Below are 12,319 nucleotides of genomic sequence, written 5' to 3'. Positions count from 1 at the left end.
CCCTTGCCTTACATATCTGACCTAAAATACATTTATCGTCCTGATATTTTGAGCATTCCAGTTGCTTTACATCCTTATCAGTACTTGCTATTTTCCATCTTTTGCATTTTAGCCATTTTGGTAGGGATGTTCCAAGTGTTTTTGCTTGGTTTTTAATTTTGCAAGTTTTATACTGTCATCTACAAGAACATTACTATCAATAATACATCTGAAGTCAAACATTTTAATTATTTTGTGTATTTGTAAATTGTTTTAAAATCAAGTTCATGATAAAGTCTCAGAGGTTTTTTTCTTTCTTTTTCCTATTTAAAATGTGCCTCGAGGGCAGCCCAGGTGGCTCAGCGGTTTTAGCACCACCTTCGGTCCAGGTCATGATCCTGGAGACCCGGGATTGAGTCCCATGTCGGGCTTCCTGCATGAGGCCTGCTTCTCCCTCTGCCTGTGTCTCTGCCTCTCTCTGTGTGTGTCTCTCATGAATAAATAAAATCAATCAATCAATCAATCAATCAATAAATAAATAAATAATAAAATGTGCCTCGAGTCAGGTTGAATAGAGTCAGTACTTTCTCCTTTTTGTCGCTGTTAACACTTCCAGATCTGGTAATGAGCTTGCTTCATTATTCTTTCTTTTTCTTCAAAGCTTACAATGATTCTTTTTTTTTTTAAGATTTATTTATTTATTTATTTATTAGAGAGAGAGTGTAGGATGGGAGTAAGGAGGGAGAAGGATAGAAAGAATCTAACAGAGTGCAGAGCCCAGTGTGGGGTTTGATCTCTCCATCCTGCAATCATGACCCGAGTCAAAATCAAGAGTCAGATAGATGCTCAACTGACTGAGCCACCCAGGTGCCCCAAAGTTTATAATGATTCTTAAGTTCAACTTGTGCTGACTTAGTTAAAATATTATAACTGCTGGTAATTTGAAAAATGTTATAATCAGGAACATCCTTTCTGAAAAATACACTGAAAATTTGTGACTAAACTTAGTTGTAAGAATCAGAACTTTGCCATAGAGGAGAAACTTCTCACATTTTGATAGTTGCTTCATAAATCTGTAAAGTTACTCTTTAGCCTCTCCATCACTCAGTGACCATCATTTATCAGAAGATCCAATGAGATATCCATGAACAAAACACATGTTCCTGGCCAATTTATGTATTATTCTCACATGATACTCTCAATTGGGTGCATTATTTATTGCACTGTTCATTCCATGTTGAGAATATGTGCAACATACTTGATGTGGTCTGTTTCTTTCTTGACTTTTTTTATGCTGGTGGCAAGCCACCAAATTAACTTTATGACCCTCTAATTGGTCACAACCCTCAGCTTGAAAACCACTGACTGTACTATTATTATCATAACAGTACAAATCTCAAAGCCCTGGCCTTCCAGAGATGGAGTAGATGCATGAAACACAGACTTTTTGTTTGGAAGGAGGAAAAGAAGGTTGGAGGCTAGAAAAGACTGTCCAGCTACAGGAACTGCTTTCTACTTACTTAGTTATCCCAAGCATCTGGTGTTATTTGACATATGTGGAGTTGTTTGCCTTTATTCTAATGGCTCCCAACTATTACTTTTAGTTTTTCCTATTTTTTCATAGTTTTGTCTCTTTCCTCAGATATTTTTCTTGTTGCTATCATTGTGTTTGCCACTACATTGTCCACCATCTCCTACCCTCTCATTTTTTTTTTAATAATTTTTTTTTTTTATGATAGTCACAGAGAGAGAGAGAGGCAGAGACACAGGCAGAGGGAGAAGCAGGCTCCATGCACCGGGAGCCCGACGTGGGATTCGATCCCAGATCTCCAGGATCGCGCCCTGGGCCAAAGGCAGGCGCCAAACCGCTGCGCCACCCAGGGATCCCCTACCCTCTCATTTTTGCAAGCCCCCTTTTCATTTTGCTGCTTCTCATCTACTTACACCAAGAAAAGACCATCTAGCTTCTTAAGTGGTGTAGATCAAAAGTAATTAGGTTCTTGGGGCACCTGGGTGGTGCAGCCAGCCAGTTGAGCAACTGACTTCTGGTTTTGGATCAAGTCTGATATCAGGGTTGTGAAATTAATCCCCCAGTCAGGCTTCGTGCTCAGCACAGTCTCCTTGGGTTTCTCTCTCTCTCTCTGTTCCCCCACTCCCAGTAATAAGTTTTTTTTTTTAAGTAATTAGGTTCTCAGCAAGGTCTTAATTAGGTTTTTATGATCCATTTCATGATTATGTTTGCTTAGTAGGAGTTTTAAAATTATGTCTGTGGTTTTTAGCTGTGGCCTAGATAACTAGTCAGGTTGTCTCTGAAATATAAAAGTACTCCTGTACCCTTCAGTCTTTCAGAACAAAAATTTCTACTATTATTAAAAGATAATAACATAATCACAGTACCTGGGGACTCTATTTACTATATGGTCTTCCTGAGAACCTCAGGTTGTCAAACTTAACCTTGTTTTCTTGAGACAAATGGAGAAAGATGCTAACCCATATTTTCACATCTGAGAAAAACAATCACAAGATCTTTAATTTTAGAATTATGAATAAATCAAGCATATTATGAGGTACTCATCATGGTAATCTTGCTTCAGTTAGCCAACAAATATTTACTTCCAAATACTGTGTTATATAAATTCTAAGATTCACATTTTCTTACATTTTAACATCTCTGAAATCAGAATGCTTCTTAACAATTAATGGTATCCTACAGTTGCTGTTGGCCCCCATGGCAAATAATGGTATAGATTCTGTGTGGACTTGATTGTTAATCTTGGAGTCATGACTGAACTGCAAACTCTTCATTATTTTAGTCAACAGACTATTGAACAATAAAACATTTAAGGACCTTTAAGGAGTTTTATTGCTGTCTAAAATCTCCTATTGGTACTTTTTCTGTTAAGATTAAGATAGAACTACTATCAAAGCTTACAGAATGAGCATTGGAACCTTTAAAGATAATCTCAGATACCATAGAACATTACTCTTTTAGGAAATGCTGCAAACCTGCAATCTTCAGAGTATAAAGGACAACACTTGGACATTTAAGACTGAGTAAAAAAAAAAAGATCAGAAAAGTTGAATGCTGAATGTGAAGAAATTTTATGAATACCTTAACCAGTTTAGATTGCTTATATTTTCCTTTTAATCTCTGATAGATGATTTAAGAACATTCTAAATAAGTCTAAAAGAATTCTTTCAATATTTAAAAAATAAAAATTTCAAGTAATAAAGCATTGTGTCATGATTTAATAGGTACATAAAATAATAATGCATCTTAGTAGCAATGATATCTTCAGTGTGATGAAACAGGAGACTTTGATTTACTATTAGACTTATTGTGTATTAGTGTACTGTTTTCTACTATAATTTACATTTTTCTTCTCTTAAGAAGAACTAAGGAATAATATACACATGTAAGTCAGGAAAACACTACCAGACACTGTGTGAATGATGGAGACCAGTATGTCTCAAAGTGTGCTCCTGGAACCGGCAGCAACAGCATCACCTGGGAGCTTATTAGAATGCAAATTCTCAGGCCCCATCCTAGACCTGTTGAGTCAGAAACTCTAGATATGGAGTCCAGCAGGCTGTATTTTAACAAGCCCTGCCAGTGATTTTGAGGGCAAGCTAGGGTTTGGGAACCAATGGCCTGGTGGAATTCTGGGAAAACAAAAATTACTGGTGCTATTCTATCAAAGCTAGGTGTATGAGTGATTTAGGGAGTAAGAAGACAGCTTCCTTAAGTTCAGCTCAATTACATACTAACAGTATATTTAAGAAAAATGAAAAAGTTTACTATGTTGTGTCTCTGCCAGCTACCAGTAATATAGGTGCATAATGGAATAGCCCAAAAACTGCGTGTCCTTCACCTTTGGTCGATATTTGATCTTTGTCTTTTTAGCACGACGTATCTCAGACTTTACTCAAGGCAACACTGGACAGTGTTGTAGAGGAATGTGTCAGCTTTGTGGGAGTGGATATTAACATCTGTTCGGAAGTTTTGTTAAGGTGAGACAAGAGTTCTGTGGCTGCAGATCACAGAATCTTAAGTTTAACTGACTCTTCAGTTCAAATTTAGCTAAAATAAGGAGACACATGTATAAAGTTGTCAAGTATAGAAAATCTATGAGTTCATACATTGCTTTACCTAATCAGTTTGAGGGGAAGACATAATTTAAGAAAAGAATTGTAACAATTCACATTATCATTTTTAATACTGCAAATCTAAAGTGAAGAGCATATGGTAACCATTGAGTGCATTAGTGTTGCTAATAGAATTTAAATAAGGTTAACATGGAAAAGAGCTGTTTCCCACCACATGAGAGTAGGTATTTTTCACTGGTTCAGTCTTGTGGATACATCTGTCAAAGCTGGCAGTAACCAAAAGATAAATTCTGAGGGTTCAAGGTATGGTTACCATATTTTTACCTGGATTCTACAAGTCACATGTCAAAACCCTTATCTTACTATAATCACATCATACATACTCTGTCCTGTTTTACTGGGGTTTTAGAAGAGATGATTTTTTTCACTCATAATTTTGCACTTACTACACAATTCTGCTGATGCAGCATGAAATTCTGGACCTCTGTGAAAGATCTGTACTCTTTTGCTTTGAGACTAGTATCGCAGAAAATATCACTTATGTTTATTTTAAGGTGTTGCTTCTCTATCACAGCTACAAATATTCCATAATTTCACGTATGGAATTCAATGACAGAGTTAAGAATCTCTTAAATTTTAACTTTTTAAATAATACCAAGCAAACTATCTAATACTATAGTTTTTATATTTTATGCTAACCATGACATTCATGGTTCACCTCTTTTCTGTCATCTGAGTCTTTAATGAGAGCAAGCTAATAAAAGGGGGGAGAAGTAATACAATACAACTGTAGCTATTGTAACTCTTGCTGCTAACTCAGTTTGTAAACTACTACACAGGAATAAGCAGAACTATTACTTGATTCAGAAATACAAGGAATGTGAATAGTATAGAGTGTGGGGAACAGTTCTTTTTCTTATACTAGTGTTAACCAGTTTACCAGCATCCTTAGTACTACTACTGGTTTTATCACTATTCTGCATTCTCTTGTCCTTGTCTCCTCTTGGACTACTCTATCCCCCTTTGTCTTTTTTAACTCCCTTTTGGATTAACAACTTAGAGCCATATGACAGTATGTAATTGCAGTTGTTTTTATGATGCAGATGTTTTATGTCATTGACTTTTCTGATGAGGTCTTTTCTTTGAATACTCTTAGGACTATTGTGTCTGCCGCAGTACTCCTTTTGTTTATTTTTTCTAGGCATATTGCAGGACTCAATGCCAACCGAGCCAAAAATATTATTGAATGGCGAGAGAAAAATGGGCCCTTCATCAACCGAGAACAGCTAAAGAAAGTGAAAGGTCTTGGTCCAAAGTCTTTCCAACAGTGTGCTGGCTTCATCAGAATCAACCAGGATTATATTCGAACATTTTGCAGGTAATTAGTAAAGTGTGTGCTCTGGGTTCTTTATCAGCGTCCTCCTTTATTGTTGCTCCTCCTGCTCACTGGCTTCAAACCTAGGTGGCCATTTGTTCATTCCTTCAACATGTGTTGACTCTGCGATCTTTGCTAGGCACTGGAATCCAGTAGTGAACAAATCAACAGATTCCCTGCTCTCACGAAGTTACATTTTAATAGGTGAGACAAACAGTAAATAAACTAGTAAAATAAATAGTTTCAGATGTAGTAAATTATACAAATTAAAACAGAGAGATGTGACACTGTCTTGGGGGAACAGTATGAGTTTATTATGCTTTATATGAGTTATTCATTGAAAAGTTATTTGAACCGAATGTTGAGTGAGATGAAGGAGCTAATAAGCACACAGGAGTTGGAAGGAAAGCATTCTAGGCAGACAGTATATCTGCAAGGTCTCAAGGCATGACCAAATTTGGTGTATTCTGGAAATGAAACTAAGGCCAGTGTGATTGGAGCATCACAAGTGGGAAGGACTTATACAAGGTGAGGTGACAAAGAGGACTTCACAATGGCCACTTTTATCTGTTTCTCTAAGTGAAGTTGGGCCTTCTCACTCCCTCTTCCCTGAAAACTGACCAAAAAATAATTGTGTAGATTAAGAGCTAAATTCTTGCCCTTAACTTCTAATCCTGGTAGTACAAAAGCAAAGAAACTGGGTAAACTTAGCATTTTATAGTCCTGAAAGAATAGGGTTTTTTTTCAAAGATTTATTTATTTATTTTAGAAAGAAAGAATGCAAGTAGGGAAAAGAGCAGAGGGAGAGAGAGAAACCTCAGCAGACTCCCCTCTGAGCACAGAGCCAATAAGAGCCCAGTCCCAGGACCCCAAGATCATGACCTGAGCCAAAATCAAGATTGGCTGCTTAACCAACTGAGCCACCTAGGCATCCCGAAATAGTGTTTATGTATTTGCCTATCTGGGGCTACCTGTTTCATTCATATTATTTTTTTCTTTTGACAAAATTATAAGAAAGATAATATGGAAAAATAATCTTTATTCTGCAAAAGACTAAAAGGGAAAAACCAGCCCTGCTGCATAATAATAATAATAATATAAAATTAGAGTTATATAACCATTTAGTTCTGATGTAGAAGTGGAAGAGAATAGAGTCTGAAATTCAAAACATAGACAGAATTTAGTTTATGATAAAGGAGAAGTTTCAAACAGTGAGGAAAATTGATTAACTATCCAAAAAGTGGTATTATGACAAGTGGCAGGAATTTGAACGCATGGGGGAAGCTATAATTCCACCTCATATCTTATACCCAAATAAATCCCAGATGGATCATAGACTTAAATAGAAGGAGTGAAACTATAAAAGTCCCAGAAGAAAACATGGGTAAATTTTGCAGAACACTGGAACGTAAGGAGGCCTTTTGTAAGTAGACAACAAAACCTAGAAGACAGAAATGAAAAACAATTGAGGATAAAATAATCCCATGTTTCTTAGTTTATACGTTTTTTAAACACTTGGTTAGAAAATTCACACAGAAAAAAAAATTCACATAGTGTAAAAAAGAATAAAATGAAAAATGAAAGGGCACCGTCAACTTCAAAATAGTTTCTAATATATTGCTTCCCGATAGTAGATTTATACTTAAATCAACTTGTATGTTTATTATTTAAAAATGCATATAGAAGGGATTCTGCTATCTAATAACTATTTGAAACTTGCTTTATTTATTTCAGTAATAGATCTCAGAATTCTTTATACATATTACATATAGATGTATATCATTATTTATAATCTCTGCATCATATTTAATTTATGGGTGGGCCATAATCTAATGTAATCAGTGCCCTATTGATGAACATTTGGGTTGTTTTTGTTTGGTTTTTATTGTTGTTTTTATTTGGGTTGTTTTTAAAGCTTTATGTTTTATCAGCTGATAATGAAGTACTTGAAAATTCATGACTGTTAAACTTAATAGATCATACCTTTATTCAGAATGGACTACTGCTATCTCATTGAGTGTTTTTTGCTTTGAAATCTATTTTGTTTGTTAGCAATGTTGCTGCATTTGCCTTTTCAGTATGCTTAGTATTTTTTTTCAAACTTTCTGTGACCTTTAATTTTGATACAACTCTTATAGACCAGTAGATTTCATGGTTTTGTTCAATCTTATATTCATTTATTACCATTTTTGATGTTAATCTTAGATCTATTACATATTTTCTCATCATCATGCTTTCTGAATTCCTTTCATGCTGTTTGTTGGATTTCTCAGCTAACAAGTTTTCCCACCTCATTTTTATCTCCCCTTAGTGATTTCAGGTTGAATGTCTTTTTCTGATGATTATCCTTAAGCATCATTTGGACTAGCCTCTGCGGTTAATAGGTATCTTTGTCCTCCTGGAGAAGACCGGCACCTTAGGACTCTACCCAGCCTTTTTCCCTTCAACTATATGTCCCATGATGAGATGACATGGGATTTTAACTTTAGTTTCAGACTGTTCTTGATATATATTTACATTATTCATGAGCAGTTAATAAGTTAGTATAGTCTCTGCCCATCACTGTTTCTTGTAGTCTACGTTATCACTTTTCTTGAATTTGTTTTTGCTGGAGTATATATATCCTTAAATTCTTTTCAGAGAAGGTATATTATATAGGTTGTACTTTAGCCCTTAAATGTCTGAAAATGATTTTAATTTGCCTTCCTTTTGGAATGCTAGTTTGGTGAGGTATATAATTCTAAATTCAAAATCATTTTCTCTCAGAACTCTTAGGATACTGGTTCACTGTGTTCTGGCATCTGATGTTTACCAGTGAGAAATCTGATGCCAGTCTGATTCTAGTTCCTTTTGAGATAATCTGTTTTAGTTTTCTCTCTTCATTCTTGAATAATATTGTAAAGTTGCCTCACAATATGTCAAACCTGAGTCTTTTTCCAGTCATCCTATTTCGTACTCAGTAGGTTCTTTTAAGAACTTGTAATTCTCTTCAGTTCTGGGAAATCGTCTTCTCTTTCTCCTTCTCCTTTTTCTTTTTAATTTACTTTCCTTCATTTTTCTCTGTTCTCTCCTAGAATACCAATTATACAGGCTGAGTCAGGAATGTTTTTGGCTTTAAGTAACAGGAAACTCTATTAACAGTGTTTAAATAAATACATGATAATTTCTGTGAAGTGAAGGTCAGCATGTGGGTGCTGTTTGTGTGTATTTGTATGGCAGAGAAAGCACATTTTAAAGACTTCTTTTCTTCCCAACCTTCCTTCCCCTCCCATTCCTTGCCTCTTTTAAATGGTTACAGTGGTCAGCAAACTGAATCTGCCAGTCAAGTTCAGGAAGTTGCTGTGACATCTTCAGCAGGTGTTGAGGTCACAAATGAGAAGCAGGGCAAGAAGAAGAACAAAACTGCAGTGAATGTTGTGCTGAAGCCAAATCCTTTGGACCAAACTTGTATTCACCCGGAATCGTATGACATAGCGATGAGGTAAGTCTGAGGCCCATGTGAGAATTCTTCATGCCCCAAGTGAGTTCCTAGAGCAAATGGCCTTTGTTTTGGCACAATGGAGACTTTAAAAACATGACCATGTTTAACATGACAACATTTTTCAGAAGTTCCGCATTGCTGAGTTATGTGGCACATTATATTATTTCAGTGAGGAATGAAACCATTATTCCTGGAGCAGTGTCAAGCTAATAAACCCTGGTACTAATGGTGAAGTGTGTGTAATGGAAATTGCATGGCACTCTCCTCTGTTTGTTTTGGAAATTAACAAGACACAAATGACTAGCACCTGGCCTAAAGCTTGTGCTTATCTAAAGATAAAGCCTTTTTGAAAGTAAATGGCCAACTCTCAAATTTCTTAAGAAATATTGCCCTGCTAAGTTATTAAGAGTCTAAGAAATGGTGTCTTTTAATGAGCATACATTACACAGAATGATATGGGGGAGGTTTTTGAGTAGAAGGAAAAGTTTAATGTTAAGGCATTAAAAGACAAGGAAATTTAATAATACATTTAATTAGTTAAAAATCACTAAATATTTTAAGACTTTTAGTGATTTAAATAAAAGCAGGTTTAAAAATAGTGAATATTTTAACTTTCACTGAATCAAAAGTGAGATTTTTTTAGCTTGTTTTGAAAAAAATTTCTTTTTGATTTTAATAAATGTAATTTGTTTCCATTTATTTAACTTATTTATTTTTTAGAAAGAGGGGGGGAGGGGGCAGAGGGAAAGCAAAAGAGAGAATCTTTTTTTTTTTGTATATTTTTTTTACTGGAGTTCAATTTGCCAACATATAGTATAACACCCATTGCTCATCTCATCAAGTACCCCCCTCAGTGCCTGTCACCCAGTCACCCCATCCCCCACCCACCTCCCCTTCCACTACCCCGTTGTTCATTTACCAGATTTAGGAGTCAAGAGAGAGAATCTGGTACAAAGTTCAACTTGGGCCTTGATTTCATGACCCTGAGATCTTGACCTAAGCCGAAACTAAGAGTTGGACACTTAACTGACTGAGCCACCCAGGTGTCCCTTGTTTCCTTTCTTTTAAAAGTGTTTAAAATTATAGACTATAGCACATCATAGAGAACTTAGGAAATAGAAAAAAAAAAAAGGAAAAAAAACAGAACTTAGGAAATATTAAAAAAATAATATGTAATACTCTGTCAACATCAAAACAATGGTGCCTATTTTTCCCCCAGCATTTTGTTATGGAAAAATTTAAACATACAGAAAAATTAGGAAAAAACATGTTTACAATGAATTCCTAGGTACCCACACCTAGATTTTATCGTTAACATTTTACTATGCCTGTTTTTCTATTTATCTATTCATCTCTTCATCAGTCCATCTCATTTTATGCATTTCAAAGAAAACTGCAGACGTCAGTGCACTTTCAACTAGTACTTCAGTATGCATATCATTAACTGGAATTCTGTAATTCTTAACAGTATTTTTTTCTCCAGGTAAAATTCACATACAATTAAATTTTAAGTACATATGAGGTGAATTTGGGCAAATAAATATTTTCACAAATATAATACTAATTATATTAGTATAATCCAAACCCCTCTCATGATAAAAAAAAAACAACCTTGCTGTTATCCTAAAACCTTCCCTTATGCCCCATCCTAGATAATCCCTACCCTAACCTCCTAGACCTAACCACATATTCTAATTTTTTCTACCAAAGATTTGTTTGCCTCTTCTAGGACTTGATATAAATGATACCATACAGTTGTAATCTTATGTAAGGCTTCTTTCAGCATAAAGTTTAGAGATTTTTTATCTGTGTTATAACAAGTAAATAGCTTGCTTCTTTTTATTGCTAATATTTCATTGTATGAATGAATAGGCCACAGTTTTTCTCCTTATCGAAGTACCTTTATGCTATTTCCAATTTTTGGCTTTTATGAGTAAAACTGCTATGAACATTCTTATACATTTTTTGTTTTTGTTATTGTTGACATTTGCTTTCATTTTTCTTGGAAAAATACTTAGGAGAGAATTTGTTGGGTCATAAAGGTAGGTGAATTTTTTCTTAGAAACTTTCAGACTTCACTCCAATATAGTTGTACCATTTTATACTTTCATCAACTATACATGAGTTCTGTTACTGGACATCTTCACCATAATTTGATGTTAGTCTTTTTAATTTTAGCCATTCTTGTGTGTTGTGTGTTTGTGATAGTATCTCTTTGTAGCTTTAATTTGCATTTCTCTGGCAACACTGAGCACTTTCTCATGGGCTTATTGGCCATTGGCATACCTTCTTTTGTGAACTCTGTTCATATCATTTAGCCATTTTCTAACCTTTCTTAAAGATTTTATTTATTTGAAAAAGAGCATGAGTGAGAGGAAGGGCAGAGGGAGAGGGAGAAGCAGACTCCCCACTGAGCAGGGAGCTGCAGGAGGCTTGAAGGCAGATGCTTAACCTTAACCGACTGAGCCACCGAGGCTCACAGCCATTTTCTAATTGAGTTGTTTATCTTTATATTATTGGAATGTGGGCATTTTAAAAATTTTTTTCTGGAAACTAGTGTTTTGTCCGTATATGTTTCACAAATGTTTTGTTCCGGGTTGTTGTTTACTTCTTTATTTTCTTATTGGTGTCTTGATGAGCAGAGGTTTTGAATTTTGGTGATGTCTACTTCATCAGTATTTTCCTCTTACAGTTATTACTTTCCCTGTCCTAAGAAACTTTTGCCTTGCCTCAAATCATGAATATATGTCTGTGTTTACTTCCAAAAGCTTGATAGTATATCAGCTTTTACATTTAGCTTGATGATACATCTGAGGTTACATTTCATGTGTGATTTGAAGTAGGGATCAAAGTTTATTTATTTATTTATTTACTTACTTATTTATTTATTTTACACATTATGAACATTTACTTATTCTGGCCCTTGTATACATTTTTTAAATGAGCTTATCAGTTTCATTAAAAAGCAAAAAACCGGGCAGCCCTGGTGACTTTGTGGTTTAGCTCACCTTCGGCCTGGAGTGTGATCCTGGAGAACTGGGATCGAGTCCCACGTCAGGCTCCCTGCATGGAGCCTGCTTCTCCCTCGTGCCACCCCCCCGTGTCTCTATTAAATAAATAAAATCTTAAAAAAAAAAAAAGGCAAAAAACCTGGTGGAGTTAGGATTGGAATTACATTGAGTCTGTAAGGGATTATAGGAACAGTGGATGTCTTCATAATAATCTCTTAAGTCTTTTGACCATGAACTTAACATCTTTTCACTTATTTTGGTCCTTCATTTCTTTCAGACATGTTTTAAAATTTTCACTGTGCAGGGCTTGCATGTTTCTTATTAAATTTACTTTATATTTTTCAACACTATTATAAATGGAATTTT

At 35.2% G+C, this 12,319-nt stretch overlaps 1 protein-coding gene across 7 annotated transcripts in view; it reads left to right on the top strand.

The window, feature by feature from the left end:
- SRBD1 (S1 RNA binding domain 1) overlaps nucleotides 1-12,319 on the top strand; it is a 275,664-nt gene that overhangs the window by 157,753 nt on the left and 105,592 nt on the right. For all 7 annotated transcript variants that reach the window (XR_008664926.1, XR_008664927.1, XM_055328956.1 and 4 more), the window contains 3 exons: nucleotides 3,884-3,990; nucleotides 5,288-5,464; nucleotides 8,760-8,942. Coding sequence is in view for 5 of the 7 variants with exons in the window: in XM_055328956.1 (XP_055184931.1) it covers nucleotides 3,884-3,990; nucleotides 5,288-5,464; nucleotides 8,760-8,942 (467 nt within the window). In the remaining 2 variants the exon portion in view is untranslated. The remainder of the gene's footprint in view (nucleotides 1-3,883; nucleotides 3,991-5,287; nucleotides 5,465-8,759; nucleotides 8,943-12,319) is intronic.

Source organism: Nyctereutes procyonoides, unplaced genomic scaffold (assembly GCF_905146905.1).
Source record: "Nyctereutes procyonoides isolate TBG_1078 unplaced genomic scaffold, NYPRO_anot_genome, whole genome shotgun sequence".
Classification (NCBI taxonomy): domain Eukaryota; kingdom Metazoa; phylum Chordata; class Mammalia; order Carnivora; family Canidae; genus Nyctereutes; species Nyctereutes procyonoides.
The sequence above is the reverse complement of the archived record's forward strand: the minus strand, read 5'-3'. Positions and strand labels throughout refer to the sequence as shown.